This window comes from Brienomyrus brachyistius, chromosome 3 (assembly GCF_023856365.1).
Source record: "Brienomyrus brachyistius isolate T26 chromosome 3, BBRACH_0.4, whole genome shotgun sequence".
Taxonomy (NCBI): Eukaryota; Metazoa; Chordata; class Actinopteri; order Osteoglossiformes; family Mormyridae; genus Brienomyrus; species Brienomyrus brachyistius.
The window spans coordinates 7,040,163-7,059,386 of NC_064535.1; the positions used below are offsets into that span (position 1 = coordinate 7,040,163).

General features: G+C 45.2%; 1 protein-coding gene and 1 long non-coding RNA gene across 2 annotated transcripts; one reads left to right on the forward strand and one right to left on the reverse strand.

The window, feature by feature from the left end:
• On the forward strand, positions 1–5,317 carry prokr1b (prokineticin receptor 1b). Its single transcript, XM_049008308.1, has 3 exons — positions 1–64; positions 1,860–2,386; positions 3,700–5,317. The coding sequence occupies exons 2-3, from the start codon at positions 1,920–1,922 to the stop codon at positions 4,394–4,396; spliced, it is 1,164 nt and encodes a 387-aa protein (XP_048864265.1). The 5' UTR covers positions 1–64; positions 1,860–1,919; the 3' UTR covers positions 4,397–5,317.
• Positions 5,318–17,916: 12,599 nt separating this feature from the next.
• On the reverse strand, positions 17,917–19,006 carry LOC125738856 (uncharacterized). The gene is made up of 3 exons (XR_007396924.1): positions 18,787–19,006; positions 18,489–18,547; positions 17,917–18,288 (listed from the first exon to the last, which is right to left on the reverse strand). It is a non-coding gene; the product is annotated as an uncharacterized LOC125738856 (long non-coding RNA).
• Between the last annotated feature and the right edge of the window lie 218 nt (positions 19,007–19,224).

The following is a 19,224-nucleotide window of genomic DNA, read 5'->3' on the forward strand; positions in this document are numbered from 1 at the left end:
CTGTGCGCCGCGTGATTGAGAAAAAGCGGCATTCATGACAATAAATGCCATTTTATAACCACCGGTAAGTGCTATTTGTTCTGCGTTAATTGAGTTGTATAATCGTTGTATTGATATCAACATTGTTCACGGACAGTGCTGTCGGTATAAAGTCTTGAGCCTTTCTGCCTAAATTGTAAATTCTAGTTGTTATACTGTTACTATACTGTTGTATATTCTGTTCCACATGCTTAATTGACTAATTGACTAAGATCAGCTAACAATTACCTTCAAATGGCGTCTGAATTATTAAGCATAATTAATACGTAAGCGTGTCACTTTTGTATAATGAACAATAAGAACTGTCAATTAAAAATCCTTACATATAGTTATTTTATGCATGGTAATTTTTTTTAGGCAAAGCATTTGCATGCTGCTTTTTTGACCAAATTTGTATATCTCTGTAAACAGATTCAGTGGGGAAAAATACTGTAATTAAATACTGAGATTGTATCGACAGAGACGGGAATTGTGATCCGTGTTTTCGTTCATTAACCAGTAGGTTATTGTTCCTAAAATATGGACCATCAAGCCTTACACCAACAATTCCGGTTCCTTCTGCTTAACGGCAATTAGTTTTGCTGAATTCAGATCACGGAAAAAGCAATTTTAAGGGGAGCTGCTTTATTCAGAAAGTTTTATGCACATTAGAAACAGAGTTTTATCCTTCATATGGAGAAAGACTAAGACTGCCGTTTGCTTGACGCGTAATCACATCTTGTATAAAATATTATAGATAATATAATATATATTTTTGGGATGTTTTAAAATAAGTCTTCGGTTTCTTGAGATCTTTACTGACATCGTATGACAGAAAACGGAAATAATTTTTTACGCACAGTTGCTTCTTCCACATGACAAGTTACGCGTTTTCGCGAACGAAAAGACCTAACATGAGCACGCGAGCGTTTTTTATTCTCATGTAAAGCAGCTTAATGGCTGAATAATGGGACAAATAATGTGTGCGAACAACACTGACCTTTACAATATCTCGGGAATTAAACTGTAATTGATACAGTATTAATGATGACTATATTACATTGCAACATCTCACCTTCTCCCTAAGGTTGCCTCATAAAAAATAAGGGTATTTAAATTTAAATAAATATTTATGATAGCTCATTAATTTAACGGTGGCCTCCACTAAAAAGAATTGCATCTGCAAGAGATACAAACTCACCACTGACCTATTTTGACACTAGAGCAACAGCCACATTAAATTAACACCGTATATGTATGTGAGGGCCCGTTAATCAGGTCTCAGACTGAAGACTAGTCCTACTGGAAACGTCATCTTCTGCGTTCTCTGTAGATGCTAGCGTTGCATTTTTATTATGTACCTTGCATACTCAATAGGAGTACCAAATGTCTTTTTTTTAATAATCCGAACTTTATGCTTTCCTTCAACTTCAATATTGTCATTGTCAGCTATCTGACACACAGGTCATACACTGAAATGAAATATTGTGCTCTGCTGGTGCAAAAAGAAAAAGTAATACATGGATTTAATATGTCCAAGACATATAAACAAGACAATATTAAGAAATAAGACAAAACAAATGTAGTTAAACACTTGATTTGATAGGGAAAGGCAGTGCAGATTGTCATTGAATTGAATGAACTGGAATGTGCAGTAAATAAATTAAACAGATTTTATTTTCAGTGTTATGAGTTATTTCAAGAGAGGGATGTACTTGAAGCAGAGTCAGTCTTACAAACTTTATCTGTATGTTCCAAACGGGCTGTGACACGGACGGCCCGTTCTCATTCTCCAAGCAAGCAGCATTATGATCACCAACCTGTGATTCCTTTGTCTGTAGACCCTAAGAAGCTGGAGAAGGGTCAAGTAAGCAGGGATACAAAGTGCAAGAGTCTCAGCTATGGGCGAGTCTAATGGGAGTCAGCTGTCGACGGCGTACACAGGCACAAACGGCTATCTGCCGGGATTCCTGGCAGATCCCTTCACAGACAGCTACAACATGGACTATGGAGTGCCGGAGGATGAGATGCCTGACACCACACAGGGCTGTGCCTTCTTCGTAGCCACCATCGTCATCGGTGTGGTGCTCGTCTGCATCATGCTGGTCTGCGGCGTGGGCAACTTCCTGTTTATTGCCACCCTGGCGCGGTATAAGAAGCTGAGAAACCTCACCAACCTCTTGATCGCCAACCTGGCTGTGTCAGACTTCCTAGTGGCCGTGGTCTGCTGCCCCTTCCTGGTGGACTACTACGTGGTGAAGCAGCTCTCCTGGGACCATGGGCTCCTGCTTTGCGCTTCCGTCAGCTACCTCCAAACAGTCTCCCTGTATGTGTCCACCAACGCCCTGCTGGCCATTGCAGTGGACAGGTGAGTCACACTCTACACCTTCCAGCAACATTAAGGAACTTTTGATTTATAGAAAGGAAAGAACAGCTCGCACTTCTCGATACAAATAAACATATTCGTCTTAATTCCGAGTGACTTATAAAACTGACAGCTAAAGTGAAATACGTGAAAAAATGTAGGTCATTTATGGAAACCATAAGTTATTTGATCTTTAATTATCTGTGGTCTAATTTTCTAATTACTTTAGTTGGGTAGTGCCTTGTGGGTATCTCTAACAACATACAGCTTGTACTTGAGCATAATATTTTTATGATGTGCTTGAAAGCGCACAAACGTTTATGGAGGACTCGTTTTGTACTGCGTTCATGGGAGATTAAATGTACCTGCCCGGATTCTTCAAAGGTTCTGAAACTCTAGTTGAAAATCACATTGTAGTAGGTATTCTTGGACCATATCTGAAAATGTTTTAATTTCAACAGGGCAATTATAACATTTCCTTTATAAATTCTGTGTACCTTTTGAGAAAAAAAATGTCCATATTTTAGTCCAAATGCAATAAAATTGTATTGAAAACAGGAATTAATAACACCTTTTTTACTGCATTGCTTAAGTAGGGATGGACTTTATCAAGAAAACTTACACTGCTGGAGAGACGATGAATTTTCCTGACTTAAAATGCAAAAGTTTTAAAAGAACAATCGTTTAACTGGTATCTATGAAATCAATAACTTATTCCATATGGATTCTATTATGATATTTTACAATATTTTGTTTCATTATGTACATGTATATTTTTATTAATAGATAACTGTTTTGACTGGTTGGAATATGACTGCCAACTGGAAGACGTTTCCAAGTGATGTTAGAATCATTTTGCCAATTTTAAATAATAACTGTAACCATTGCTGCTAATCAAATTTTACTACTGAGTAGAACAATGGAGCAAGTTGATACCTTCTAATCTAACTGTCCAAAATTTCAATAGTAAAAAGGCTTTGTATTTTACTGGGTGCTCAGTACGTTTCGATGAAATCTTTTTAATTATTATTATTTTGCCTGTGCTCCAATGAGTTAGAGAGATCTGGTGAATTAGCAATGAACACTTCCTGATTGGATTATTCCCTTTTATGCAAATAAAAACATGAAGATATGAGTGAGGAAATTGAATCTAATTGGGACACTACTGAAATTACTGTTAACAGGAAAATAGAGAACAAAAACAGCAAAGACCTTAGTTATATAACTCAGATCAGGTATCAGAATCATTCACAAGCCATGTGATTTACTAGCACTGTGTTAGTCAGTGAATGTGATGCACTTGTTTCAATGCTCAGGTATATGGCCATCGTCCATCCCCTGAGACCGCGAATGAAGCACCAGACAGCCTATTGCCTACTTGTCAGCGTGTGGATCATCCCAGTCCTTATCTCCATCCCCTCCGCCTACTTTGCCTCGGAGACCACATACCCGCACGGTTCCTCCCAGACCAGCAAGGTGTTCTGCGCCCAGATCTGGCCTGTGGACAAGCAGCTATATTACCGCTCCTACTTCCTGTTCATCTTTGGCGTGGAGTTCGTAGCTCCCGTGCTGACCATGTCGCTGTGCTACTTGCGGATCTCCCAGGAGCTGTGGTTCAAGACCGTGCCGGGCTATCAGACTGAGCAGATCCGGAGACGGTTGCGGGGCCGCCGGAAGACCGTCGTGGTGCTCATAGGCATCCTGACGGCCTACATCCTCTGCTGGGCACCGTACTACGGCTTTGCAATCCTGCGTGACTTCTACCCAACAGTGATCTCACGGGAGAAGAACTCCCTGGTGGCTTTCTACATCATCGAATGCATCGCCATGAGCAATGGCATGATCAACACCCTCTGCTTTGTCAGTGTCAGGAACAACACAGTCAAGCACCTGAGGAGGATCGTGCTGCTTCGATGGAGGTCCACCTACGTGCCCGGCAAGACTGCCGAGGACACGGACCTCCGGACCTCCTCCATGCCAGTGACAGAGATCGACTGCATTCGTCTGAAGTAGGACTGAAGACTCCTATCCAATCTCAGACTGGACACGTTGAAATAGACGCATGCAAGTGGAAAGCTCTGTCACCATGGCAGCGGCTATGAAACAGAACATAGAAAAGGACAGTGGGCGGAGCAAAAAGGGGTCATCTTATATTTGCACAGAGGTTGCCTGTGGAGCTCCTTAACTCCTTAGCTGTACATGGCCTCTGTTTGGCGTAGATGGCCCTGTGGCAGGTGGAGTGTAGGTGCACGCCGGTGTAAAAACAAAGAAGAGTTAATGCTTCGATTTATACCTTTCTCTAAAAATTGCAAAGTCTTTTGTGTTTTCTAGGCAGATGTAGATGTGCTTCATGCGTTCTGTCGTTCAGTATGTGGACAACATGTTGAGTCTGGAAATAAAAGAGCTGCAGTATATTTCGAGTACTGTGTATATTTATTGTTTATGTGGATAGCAGAAACAAGCAGCGATCTCTGTTTATTACAGTAGGGGGGGTTTTCTGTAAACGATACAAGAAAAACCGTCTTATTCTTCATGGGTTTAGTGAATAATATACGGAATTTTCTCTGTGAAAATGTACTGTGGGACTAAAAAAAATTGGTAGGGTAATAATGTCGAATGAGCTGATCTCATTACACACACTGCGGGTGATTCAAATAATTTATGATATTAGTGGTCTGCTGCTAATGGTTAGCAGTTACTTATGCATACTTGGGTAATTGTGTTAGCTTTTCTGCATAACTGGAGTTGGATTGTGATGTTTGCTCTGTCTAACTTCTTACAATTCAGTTTAAATATATTTACAACATGTGTTTGTTTCAAGTAATTGAAACTCAAACTTATTTCCCCGCCAGTCATTCTGATTGGAGGGAGCTTGTCAGAGAAAGCTATTTAAATTTGTAGCGCTTGGCAAGTTAAAATAAGCATGACAGTGGAATTCTGGTACGATCCCCATGACTGTGAAGAGGTTAGCTTTTTAAATGTAAACATCGAATAGTACTATTATTTGGTGTGATCTTGAAGCAAAAGATTACTTAGTGTTTTTATTAAAAGTTTAAGATTAAACAATTGTGTAAAATATTTCATTCTTTGATACTGGGGAATCTAATAAATGCAACCGAAAACTACTCTGGTTTGCTGTCCAGCTGGTCTTCATTTAGCATTTGCTGTTGAATGTGCCAATATTGAAATGATTTCTCATGTAAGGTCAGGAACATTGTTTATGTCAGAAATGGACAAATTATAGATATGATGTATTTACAGTGACTGTAAAAAGGAAAAGCTTTAGCATAACATTTCAGAAAATGATGGTGCATAATCATGCTGTCTCGTATTTTTAGAAACTTAAGAGTAGCATCAAAATATCGAAATACGAATTGTCATGAAAATCACGTGTATCTAACAATGTAACATTAAACATACCTCCAGATGTCCATTGTATGTTGCCCAGTTCTTAAAAAAATGTTTTGGTCATCAAGGAGATGGACATCTTGTAGTGATTTCATATTTTAGATGGAAAATATGGTTTAGAGGAGAAACACAGGCGAGACTCGTTACATTTCGAAATGGGAAAAGACTGGTCATGTACTGAACGGTTTCATCTGTACTGGATGTGCACAAGCGCTGTGCTATTACCTTGCATGCAATGTTCCTTGAAACTACCTTGTCTGAATGGTTTACCTGCAATACTCACCCTGGATAGGGGCCATCCTAAGATACCGTGACAGCTGTGCTTTGTAACGCGCACTAATGAGGATCTTTGGGAATCACAGACCTTGACGTACACCTTGTCCTCAAATACGCAAAGTGATCTCCCTGACAGGAAGAGGTACATCTTTGCAGGAAGAGTTGTATTTGCCTTAAGAATTTCAGCAGATGTGTCAGGATCTGAATTCCAGTGCGTCATTAATTAGTACTATGCCAGCACATTTGGATTTCTACTATGGGATTACTGCAGTGGTCTCACAAAGTGTAATTTTCGCCACCAAGATGACCGATTCCAATGTAACTCATTAGAATTTGGGTTTGGTTAGTCCAATCTAAGATTAAACTATCATTTCACTGTCATTTTGACCTTAAAACTTGAGTTATCTGACATCTGAGAATAATGACACGTTTTATTCTTTCGTAATAATTGTCCAGCTGCGATGGGCTGGCCCCCCATCCTGGGTTGTTTCCTGCCTCGTGCCTATTGCTTCCGGGATAGGCTCCGGACCCCCCACGACCCAGTAGGATAAGTGGTTTGGAAAATGGATGGATGGATAACTGTCCACATCAGGGCAGTGATGACCAAAGCCACACTGCAGAAACCCAATGTTGGATTGAAGGTCAGCAATGATATGTACTGTAAACCAATGTTTCTCAACCCGGTCCTCAAGGACCCCCCAGACAGTCCACATTTTTGCTCCCTCTCAGCTGTCTGAACCGGACCATCAAACAAACAAGAACACAGAATACTTGGTGCAGGTGTGTTGGGAGCTGGGAGGGAGCAAAAATGTGAACTGTTTGGGGTTCCCCAAGGACTGGGTTGGGAAACTCAGCTGCAAACTATGCCTTTTGGATGGTGTCCATGTGTGAAAGGATTTATTCCGCTTGCCAGAGGCCATCAGTCATGCTTCACCATACTATTGGTTTTTGTCTCTGGATTGATGACGACCATTTCGATTTTTGAAAAGGTTTGTGAAGCAAAAAAATTAGCTATAATAATTTTAATGTGGGTTAGGGTCCTAAGAAGGAGATGAATTTGTTTGTCATCTCACAGTGTGTAGAGTTTGCATGTTCTCCCCATGTCGTCGTGGGGTTTCCTCCGGGTACTCCGGTTTCCCCCCACAGTCCAAAAACATGCTGAGGCTAATTGGAGTTGCTAAATTGCCCATAGAAGTGCATGCGTGAGTGAATGGTGTGTGTGAGTGTGCCCTGCGATGGGCTGGCCCCCCATCCTGGGTTGTTCCCTGCCTCGTGCCCATTGCTTCCGGGATAGGCTCCGGACCCCCCGCGACCCAGTAGGATAAGTGGTTTGGAAAATGGATGGATGGATGGATCTCACAGCTAATGTCATTACAGATGCTCCTCTACTTATGAACTTTCAACATACGAACTTTCAGACATTTCAAGTTACAAACGGCCGGTCAGAACATATCTCATTCGTAAGTAGGGGAGCGTCTGTATTTTCTGTAAATAAAAACTTAAATTCATCATAGCACTCAGATACAGCAGTGAAATAGTACCAAAAGCAAAATACAGAAATACGTTTAAAAAATACAGAAATATTGATGAGTATTCTGCAGACCTGCCAGTGGTGGTGTGCCATTTTGCTGGAGGACTGGCTAAATTCTGCTGGGGAATTGGCATATTTGGGGGCCGATATGCTGGAACTTCGAAAATTTCCAAATATTTCGTATTTCTGACTTCAGGCCATCTACCCCTCGGGAGCGAATTTCACGCTTTGCTCCTTTTAATTTATTCCAGTGGAATAGATGACGTGTTGCCAGATTGCTGGATATTTATGTACCTTGGTTACAGTTGCTGAAACTGTCAAATTAATCTTGGTAGTGCCTAGTCTGGCTGTACATTAACCATGTGGATGTTTCCGCAAGTGGCTTTTCCATCTATGCACACAATGTGCAGACATGGCGTGCAACAGTGTACGGTATGCAAAACAGATTACGCTCAACACAGTACACAGCTTTATACATCGAAAACATCCAACCATTCATATTGTATTTGCTTATCATAGAAAGGGTCATGCGGTATCTAGTAAACATATAGAAATACACACTTTCACATTCACGAGCTTGACATTCGCGGTTTTAGTTATTTGAAAGCTGGCTATGCACAATTAAACATGAATATTTTTGGAGCTTGCCGAAATAACGCAGAAACACGCCAAGAACAATACTGAAAATGATTCCGATCACATAAAATCACATAAAATATGTTTTAGTGATACAAAATATTCGTTAGTGTCAGACTTCGCTGGTTAAACGGGTAAGCGCACGGGCAGGCAAGCGAGCAGGAAGCAGGCAAGCAGGCGAAGTACGGGGAAAACGGGGATTTATTCGGGAGGATCGGGACGGGCAGGACGGAACAACAGCTCGAAGACTCACTAACATCAATGACGGACAAGAAACTAAGGCAAGACATGGACTGGAGTAGACGAGACTGGGCGAAAATAAGTGGACACAGCTGGGCAAGATCAGGTGGCGTGGCACACACGAGGATCGGACGAGCCGGGCATCACAGTTAGTGTAGTGCACATTATTTATTTAATATTTAGTCTTGGCTTGGATATGCCGCACGTCCTTGTCTCGGTAGCCGTCATCGCTCGTATCTTAGCTGTAATTGTGACTGCGGAGGTTCACATTCTCGCAGTAACCTTTAAACTTTTCAGCGCCGTTAGTTTTGCATTTTTAATACTGGGTCTGAAAGGTGGTGCTTCTAGTGTCTACAGTACTTTAGTTACTTTGTACATACAGGGGCATAATTTAGATGGTTTTTATTCCATATTAAAAGGGCATAGTAAGGAAATCACAAAGCAAATTGACATGCAATTGTACTATACTGTTTGTTTCGAAATTGGTAACAAGTTTACTTTTAATGTTATCGTTCAGGCTAACAGACTGTTATCGGTTAAGGTTAGGGATGCACAAATATTACTTGCAAATTTTCACATTCTCGAGGATCTTGCACCCCTAACCCTCACAAGTGTGAAGGGGCTACTGCGTGTTAAAATATACCCTATGTTGTTTCTTTTGATTCTTCTTTGTATTATTATTTTAAATATAAGATTCTCTAGTTTAAGTCAAAGCATTTCTAACATACTTTTTTTTCAGGCTTCTGTTCTTTAAATTTTATTCTTAAATATCAGCTTATGATGGTGGTCTGGGAGTTTAACTTCTTTAAAACAAATTGACTCAAGCAGATGTAATTTCATGGCCTATTTTTTGTGATTTTTGCATATTCGCATCTATGACGCAAACCAATAGCAGCGATGGGCCTATTGATCCGCAATAAATTAACACTATTATATAAACAGTGAAAAGATATAATGTAACCCTGTAATATTTCAGTGCCCCTGTCAAAAATAACATATAATACCCACATAATACAAAAGTAGAACAAAGCTTTAATTTTGCTGAGAATATGAAAGAAGCTCATGATAAATGATCAGGAGTCTTTTGTGATATATGTCGTATCGAAACAGTTTCCTAGCAACCCATTACATTTTCCCACAATCCTTTCAATGACTTATTTTATTTACCACATATTTTTTTTCCAATGGTGGCACCAGTTATAAGCTATGCTCCCATTTTGACAGTCCTAGAATAAAGATGGAACCATTTCAGTTGAAGAAAACAAGTTTTTGCATTAAAAGTAGTGTTAAAAATATGATGTTCCCAAAGATGGGAACCCCGAGGTTTTTATAGAGTTTTGTCAGCAGCTCATGGCTCCTTAAAACGAAGCTAAGCTGGTTTCTCTTCTTACTGAGCACACTTGGCTATTTAATGTTTATTCTCAAACTTTATTTTGTGGTTAATGTGAGGCCTGCATGTTTTTTTTCTTCCTTTCTGGAGCCATTTTAGGCAAATAACAGGTTTTGTAATTCAATTTCCTCAGATTCTGTCTTGGATTTCTGTTGGGGTGTTATCCTTTTCGGACTCTAGTAGTACTTGTTATGCTGTTGTTTCATGCAACGCTTACTTTCGATCGATTTCCAAAAGGCCCCTTTCCTGCTATATTTCTGTACTATACTTCTCAGGAAAGCCATTTTCTTATCCAGTCCTGCTACGAGCGTATTGTGTTGGTGTCACCCAGGAAATGAGGCTTCGATTTCAGAGATGCATTACGCCTGATGACTCCCCCCTTTACTTACCTGCTTGTTCAGTGTGGTATAGAGTAATCTGGGAATGTGTGTACCTCAAAACTCATGGCTCAGATTAGTAGCAATTAGTCAATCAAAATTAAAATGGAGAGTGGCTGATTAGGGAAGCAATATTCATTAGTTTGGTGTTTTATTGTTGCACTGAGTTACATGACGGTGATATTCAACAATAAAACAACAAATCCCTTCATCGAGAGAGAAAATTGGTTTGTGGGAGTAAAACCGTGGCACATGCAGTGTGGTAGGCTGGTTCAGAGTTTGGGCTTTGCAGATCTTCGGGCTTGTGGTGCTTCTTGAGCACACGCTGTCCTGGGATTCAGTTGCTGTTCTGGAACAGTCCTGAAGCATCAATCGCATGAACATCTGGCTGCTTAGCAAGATTATCTTTTGGTACATGCAGCTATTCCTGTTGTAAACATGCGTTTTTGCTCACGACTATGTCGAAATATTCCTGCTCCCTTTTATGAAAGACTTTCTGTACTCTATATCACAATTCACAATGCTCAAAATAGAAATTATAATCGCTAAAAATCAAAGACTTCTGAGAAGGCATTCATAGCTGTGGAAACACATTTATACTGAAGTACTCTTGTGATTTTATTATCCCTCAGTAGATAAATTATGATAAATTACTGCAATTGTGTCCTCCTGCAGTGCTCTTTGATGTGTCTCTTCTTCCAATAGTTCGCATCTTTGGCTAAAGATGATGGTGATGTTCCTCCTGCAGTTTCCCGTTTGTGGGGGTGAGGGTGCAGTCCAGGAGTAAGAGGCACCGTGTACCTGTCAGCAAACCCAAAAAATACAACTCAACCATATTGTTCACATTGTAACCACCTCCAAGTCCAAAAGAGATTAGTAATAAGCAATGGGATTGTGATGGGAAAGACAACTGCACTGAGTTACATCCAAACGTGCGTCTGGACCATTAAACAATCAAACTGTGACTTCATTCAAATAATATATATTTGTATTACTGCTGCTACCTCTGCAACCCTAGGAACACATATGAATCGGTGGGGGGGGGGGGGGGCATAAATTCATGCCCACTTGTCTGTTTGCTTTTCAAAACTCATATATAAACTTCTGCCTCTTCATTTCCTTCCTGCGCTTTTGAAGCCTGCTCACCTCATAATACACTTCTTGGACGCGCAGTGCACGTGGGGATTTGGCTAATGCTGCCGATGTCTAAAGATACAGCTGATTGGTAGATATCAAATCGCTGCACTCATCATCAGCATCGCTCGCCTTACCTAAAAATCATAAATTTGTTTTAAAAAAACCAGGATGTAATTTAGGCTTACATTAGTACAGCTGTATCAGTTTGCATCAAATTATTTGTAGGTGATTTTTCATTACTGTTTACCACCGCATTCTTAACAATGCTCCAAATGTTACCTGGGTGCCCCCCCCATACTGCAGACCATTGCTACAATTATAGCTACTACTAATAGTAATAAATAATTATGAATGCATTATATGGACCATACAAAGGACACATCATCACTGAATGACCGTGACTCAACGGGGCTAATAATTGATACCAAGATCAAGACAGATCCTGGGTCCAAAGGCAACAAAAAAACTCCAAGATTGGAGCCCTTTCAGGACCCATTAGCAGAAGTCATGTTTTCAAGGTCAGATTTTGGGAAAAGATACATTAGTACCACAACTCTTAGTGTTACAACCACTTAGTGTTTTGTGACCTCGGTTAGCGACCATTTACAAATACGATGGCAATAATAAAATTTCCGACCCGTGTGTGTGGTGTCACGGGACTCTGGAAGCCGGTAAGGCGAACAGGCAGGTGAGCCAACAGGAAGCAGGCAGACAGGCGAAAGCAGGGCAAACGGGGATTTATTAGGGCAAACGGGAACAGGAAACATCTCACACGAACTAACATCAATGACGGACACTGGACTCGGGTAAGACACGGACTGAAATACACAGGACTGAGCAAATGAACTAGATACAGCTGGGTACAATCGGGAGAAAACACGTGGGTAATCAGGGGGCGTGGCACACAGGAGGAGCGGACGAGCCGGGGATGACAGAACCCCCCCCCAAAGGCGCGCTTCTCCGGGCGCGCCAAAGGAAGGGGGCGACGGACGGGACGAGGCAAAACGGGACCAGAAAAACAAGAACAGAATCAACGCAGGACGGGGAACAGGACCGAAGTACAAAACATGGCAAGAGACAGAACGTAAGACAGGAGGCGACACAGGACCGGGAAAGCAGAGAGACAGACCAGAAACGGGGACAGAGAGGGAACAGGCGGGACAAAAGGAGCGGGAGTGACGGGAGGGAACGACGGGAAACCAGGAACGGAGTGGGGCAGAACAAAGGGACCAGGAACAGAGGACGGCGGGACAAAGACAGGAGGGACAAAGGCAGGGGCACAGGGCGAGAAGGAGGGGGTACCAAGGGGAGCCCGAGGGAGCCTAAGCGGGCGACGGGAGGCAGCCGGAGGGGCCGCAGGCGGCCGGGAGGCCGGAGCCGGAGGGGACCCCGGAGGGGCCGAGGAGACAGGGCGAGGGACCCGCGGAGGGGCCAGGGAGGGAGCAGGAGGGAGCACCGGGGAAGGGGACGAGGGAGCAGGAGGGGCCCACGGCGAAGGCCTGGAGGAGGGGGGAGCCGCAGCAGGCGGCGACGTCCGGGGGAGGACCGGAGGTAGTGGCCCCGCAGGCAACCGAGGAGCCGCCGTCGGGGAGCCCGCAGGCGACCAACCAGGCTCTGGAGAGGGGAGCGAGGCGGGGCGACGAGGCCTCGGAGGGGGACCCGTAGGCGACATCCGACCCGGAGGGCCAGGACCCGCAGGTGCCAACCGAGCCAGAGCGCAGGCGAGGGAGGGCGAGCCAGGGGGCAGGGCGGGCGGGACCCCAGTCCTACGTCTGTGTCCCCTCCCCTTGCGGGACACAGACGTAACGACCCTCGCTCGGGGTCGAGGTCGCTGGGGCGAGGGTAAAGTCACAAGTTCTGTCCCCGAGGGGTCCCATTCCAGCTCCTCCACCTCCGAAGAGGGAGGAGCCAAGATGGAGTCGTCCGGGACCACCTCGGGGACTAGGGTTAAAGGGACAGGAGCTGCGGCAGGCGGAGGGGGCGCCTCTGGAGCTGCGGCAGGCGGAGGGGGCGCCTCTGGAGCTGCGGCAGGCGGAGGGGGCGCCTCTGGAGCTGCGGCAGGGCGGTCAGGGACAGGAACGCGGTCAGGGACTGGAGTGGAAGTCTGGGGGGGCGCCTGCCCGGGAGCTGCAGGTGGCTGCAGTGGGGGCGCCTGCTCAGCAGGCAGGAGCTGTCGCTCCGGCGAGGGGTCCACCGGCAGAGGCGGTCGTTCCCCTGCGGGAGCCCCCTCTCCAAGGCGCGCTTCTCCGGGCGCGTCGGGACTTGGAGCGCGGTCGGGACTTGGAGCGCGGTCGGGACTTGGAGCGCGGTCGGGACTTGGATGTGGCTGCAGTGGGGGCGCCGGCCCGGGAGCTGCAGGTGGCTGCAGTGGGGGCGCCGGCCCGGGAGCTGCAGGTGGCTGCAGTGGGGGCGCCGGCCCGGGAGCTGCAGGTGGCTGCAGTGGGGGCGTCGGCCCGGGAGCTGCAAGAGGAATAGCAGCAGGTAGTGGGGGCTGCGCTGGCTGCGCAGGCGGCTGCTGCGCAGGCGGCGGCTGCCGCTCTGGAGCGGGATCCGCGGGCGGCGGCAGCCGCGCGAGCTGCACCGATGCGGGTGTCACTCGCAGAGGAAGCTGCGCTGTTCTCACGGGCAGTTGTGGAGACTGCCCCGGCAGCGCAGAGTGCAGGGGGGCGGGTGCCGCGAGCCGTGCAGGCGGCGGCGGTCGCCCGGAAGCGGGGTCCGCCGGCTTAGGCGGTGGTCCTGGCGCGGAGTCCGCCGGTAACGGCGTTTGCTCCAAAGCAGGATCCGCGGGCAGAGGGGGCTGCTCCGGTTCAGGTTCCGGGGCCAGAGGCGGATGCTCCGGTGCGGGATCCTCCGGCTTCCGGAGCTGGAGAAGCCTCTGTAAACCCTCCGCGAGGGCTTCGAGGGCCGCCGGTTCAGAGGCGGGGTTAAAAGCCTCGAAGTCTCGGTGAAGCTGACGCAGAAGTTGTTCCACCTCTGAGTCCCTAGGAGTTGCGAAACTGTCCAACATCCTCCAATATAAGCCCTGGAGGGCGAAGAACTTGTGTGCCAGCCACTCTCTGCCTTCCGACAGAGATGAGGGGAGCGTCTTAGGGGCGTTGGCCTCCACTGGCGGGACTGGTAAGTCCAGCGAGGGAGAGACGATCCCTGCCCCCTGTGAAAAGCGGGGCATACCAAAATTGGGTCTCTAATCGCTCGCCGTCCTCCCCAATTCTGCAGCCTCTCGGGTCGGAAAGTATACCGCTCGAGAGGTGGCGGCTGGCAGGGGGACAAGGGCTCGAGGTCCGGGAACGGAACTTGCCTCTGCGTCTCGTCCTCGTTATCCCAGAGTCGGGCCAGGATACGGGCTCCAAAATGAAGCGGTTCCGACACCGGGCTAGGGACGAGCTCCTCCCTCTCGCTCTCGAAAGGGAGACTGGAGCCAGAGAGCGAGCAGGACCCCAGACAGATGGATTCCTCGGGGGTCTTCTGCTTCCCCTGCTTCCTCTTCTTTTTGTGGTCCGTCATTCTGTCACGGGACGCTGGAAGCCGGTAAGGCGAACAGGCAGGTGATCCAACAGGAAGCAGGCAGACAGGCGAAAGCAGGGCAAACGGGGATTTATTAGGGCAAACGGGAACAGGAAACATCTCACACGAACTAACATCAATGACGGACACTGGACTCGGGTAAGACACGGACTGAAATACACAGGACTGAGCAAATGAACTAGATACAGCTGGGTACAATCGGGAGAAAACACGTGGGTAATCAGGGGGCGTGGCACACAGGAGGAGCGGACGAGCCGGGGATGACATGTGGATTTGCAACCAAAATTCATATACCTGACAACTCATGCCAGGGAAAGAGAAGATTTTGAAGTACAATGTATAAAATGTTGATTAAAAAATGTGCATATAATGAAGGATAAAAGAAATTGAGTAGGGAAGGCCGAAATAAACTTGTAGACACTGTCGCGATCATGCATATGCTACTGTGAGTTTCACTTAGCGGCCATTTTGCTTAATGACCTATCAATGGGATTTAGTCGCTAAAAGAGGAGTGGTTATATTTAGGTCTGAGGAGGAGAAAAAGCATGTTGTTTTGCAATTAGAACTAGTAAAACACAGGGTTTCATTTCTCCAGCATTGGTGATACTGGAAAGCTGTGCGGTACAAGTGAAGGCGAGGGATCAGCACACAACAATCGCAGCAGATGCTAAGGAGACAAAGGTGGTGGAAACAGGAATGACATCATCCCTGGAAGGGCTGCTCCAGGCCTAAATATGTCTTAAGGTGCAATTCATGACCAATTGCAATGCAAAAAGGTACTACTCATCTGCCTTGTAAGCAATCTATCATTACCCTGTGTCCTGGAGGCCAGTGATTCACTATCACAACAGAGTCTTTGGCCGTTTAGGCCTGGAGTCTGCGTAGCTCAGAGAGGATGAGTGATACAGTCACCCCTTCACATTCCCGAAGGTTGGGGCAGAAGATTCCAGAAAATGTGAAAATTCATGGATAATACTTGGCCCCCCACTAATCTCAACCTATAACAGTCCTGCTAGCCTAAACGATAACGTGAAAAGTCTGATTATCAACAATTTCTAAGGAAACGGTACTGCACTGTACAGCTTGCATGTCAAACTTCTTAGCTATTTCCTATGAACTCAAACCATCTCAATGATGCTGTTCACTGTATGCGCTGGGAGCACTGCGTTTTCGACTCATTATTAAAAATGCAAAATTAACAGCGCAGGAAATTTTAAAAGTCACTGTAAGAAAGGCAAGAGTCCACAGTCACAAAGGCAGCTAACATGTGAGTGAGGCTGGTTCCAGAGACAGAGCTGTGCGGCAAACCAAGACCCTTAATATTAGAAATACAGTGTGCACTTACATTAACCAATATGTATTCCTAATATTTATATGTGATTTTATGTGATCTGAATCATGAATTTCAGTATTGTTTTTGCCTTACAGTTTTGAGTTCCTGCGCTTTCAGCAGTCTCCAAAAATATTCCCGTTTGATTGATCTCAGTTTGCATTTTAACATTGCCTTCTGTGGGCATATCATTCAACAAAATTGAATAAAATCCATTCCCTGTCTTTTCTTTCAAATAAATGGATGTTACTTAGGGCTGTATTACGGTTGTTCAGGAGTATGTTTGGGATGCAACAACTTTGTACAAGAACTGCACAGCACCTTACAGCACAGTCGTATCCATTATTAATAACTTTTTTTCTTTTCCTCTTTTTGTACTAGTAGATATATAGAATTTCAATAGCTGTTGGCTTTTAGCGCTGGGATGCCGGTGAGAAATGAAGTATTTTCCTTTTATGTTGCTTTGCCTATAGGGAACATGGTCGGTTTTGTTCGGCCTCTTTGGAATATTGCTGGAAAGCGGGAGGGAGGGATGCTACGTGCCTCCAGCACCAACCCGGCGGGCCGCGTGTCTCATTTACATCGACTGGCAAATGCAGGCCCCCCCCGCTGAGATCTGCCTTCCATCCTCAATCAAATGCAACCATTTCTTTAAACAAGAGACGCCAATAAATGCCCAAGATGTTTCTTAGCCAACATGTGCGGGGGGGGGGGGGGGGGGGGGGGGTTTGCCCCGACAGGGCAGGATGCTGTGCTTGTGATTGTTTTAAATCCCAGAGTCAGCAGAGTAATTTTACTGTCGCCCCTAGCGTCCAATTGTGTCAGGGAGCATCCTGCATTGGCAAAAAATATGTGGCCCCTTCAAATAAAAATAAGTGCTAAATATATAAAATGTAAATGTGCCTTGCATCACCGGTGATAAAAATAAGACCAGCCCCCCCAGAAGGGAAAACAGGAGCCGGATCTGAGAGGAATGACTGGACTGGCAGTTGCCTCATCGTCACATTTTTAGCAGCTCCGTCCTCCACTTAAAGCACAGACCTCAGGCTCCTGCTTGGTCGCTTCTGCTAACTGGCTGGTATGTTTTCGCTTGGCCTAAATACAGATGGGTTAGGAAAAGCCGCTTTGCTCTGACACACTCGTTCTACAAACAACAGGCAGTAATTAATGAAGCCCATTTAAACTGTCGAGAGGCGCTTCATGCTGCTCTGTGGGAATCGAGCAGAAAGTACGGGCACGTGTCTCCCCCTAAATCTAAACTGTGATGACAGGCCGTGAATACTTATCCGGCTCAGATGATGGGCTGCTTCATTTTGAAATCCCTAGGCTTGAACTAAGCAGACTTCCAGGGACCACAGACAATAGAAAATTATGCAAATGTGTATGAAATGAGAGATTTAGGTTTCAGGTTTATGAGCGATATCTTAATTTTGGTCTTGTTGTATTATATATATATATATATATATATATATATATACACACACACATATATATATATAGCAGTTTTTCTATTGTTATTTTGAAACAGTTTTATTTCCTCTTTTCTGATGCAAAAACTTGTTTTTGTGTGAAATATTGTTATTGTCATTTTGACTGAGATTCCCAGCATCTGACCTTCTCCTATTTTTTGTTACTGATTTTATGTTTCTTCTTCTGTTGTTAGTCACAAAAAAAAAACCCTCATAAAACCTTTGCCTTGCCGGTTTCTGAGCAGGAACGGTGACTCTCACTTAGACCCTGAACCAGGGTATAATAAGCCTTAAAACTCTCCTACTTGCCTGCCCCCCCCACTAACCCGGGAATACAAACCCAAAACAAGCGATGAAAACAAAAAGAGGAAACAACACCCTCGCAGCGAGACGCTAAAAACGAACAGCCGGGTTTCTCCATTAACTGCTCTTCGTTTCAGCATCGGATGTCGCAAGTTTGTTGCCTGGCAATTAAAGGCTCCTCTCTTGGGACCAGACTGGCTCAGCGTAACGGCAGCGGTGCACGAACATCATCTTCTTCCCAGCATCAGGAGCAGGAAGGGGGCAGCAGGTGCGGCACAGGAGCCTTTTTGGTAAATAAAGTGTCACACACACACACACACACACACACACACACACACACACACATACATACATGCATGCATACATATCAGCAGTAGCAGCAGTGTTCAGAGTTTTCAGAGTTATTGATTTATTGTTACGGCTGTTTAAAATTCAGCCCTTCAGGTGAGACATACCACCATGCATGTTTTGCCGAAGCCTTACCTGAGATCTTGAGAAGTTTGAAATGGAGTCCAGTTTTCCCATATTGCATCCGTGCTGGGCTGCAAAACAAACAAACAAGCCCCTTCCCAATTAAGTCGTTCCTCCCAAATGCATTTTCGCTCACCACTAGCATTTGCCCGTGCTCCCTCATCTCCTTGGCTTGGACACGTAGTCCTTGCGGTGGACCGATACACGTCTGCCCACATGATAATCTGGTTACACCACTGCTAATCAGTGAAGTGGAAAATGTGAACATGGCCCTGAAGCGGTATGGCGATCATTTCTATGCTTTCCATACCTTAAGAGGTGAGGAGACTTATCTAGGTGGTACACAGTTCCCCACCTTCTGCACACAGTAGCTATCGCTGTATACCCTCCGGGTGAACCTTCCTCTTTGATATGGAGGCCTGGATTTCACATTTCACTGGTGAATGTCAGCTGCTCCAGAGTGAAATATGATGTTACGACTAGCAGCACTCAGACCCGCCAAGAATGTTCCTGCAGCTCTTGTGGCTTCTCGTTCCTTCTCTGATTGCTTCCTCCTCTCCAGGCCGAATCAGTGTTGCAAGGCAACTACATAAGATGCAGAAATTTTGCACTGGCAATAAAAGCTGAATGTATTCTCTTACTGCATGCTCAAGAATACTTGAGGACAATGGCCAGATGATGGAAAAAATTGCACAGCCTGGATAATGACGGTTACTTAGATTCAGTTGCCATTTCAATATAACAGATT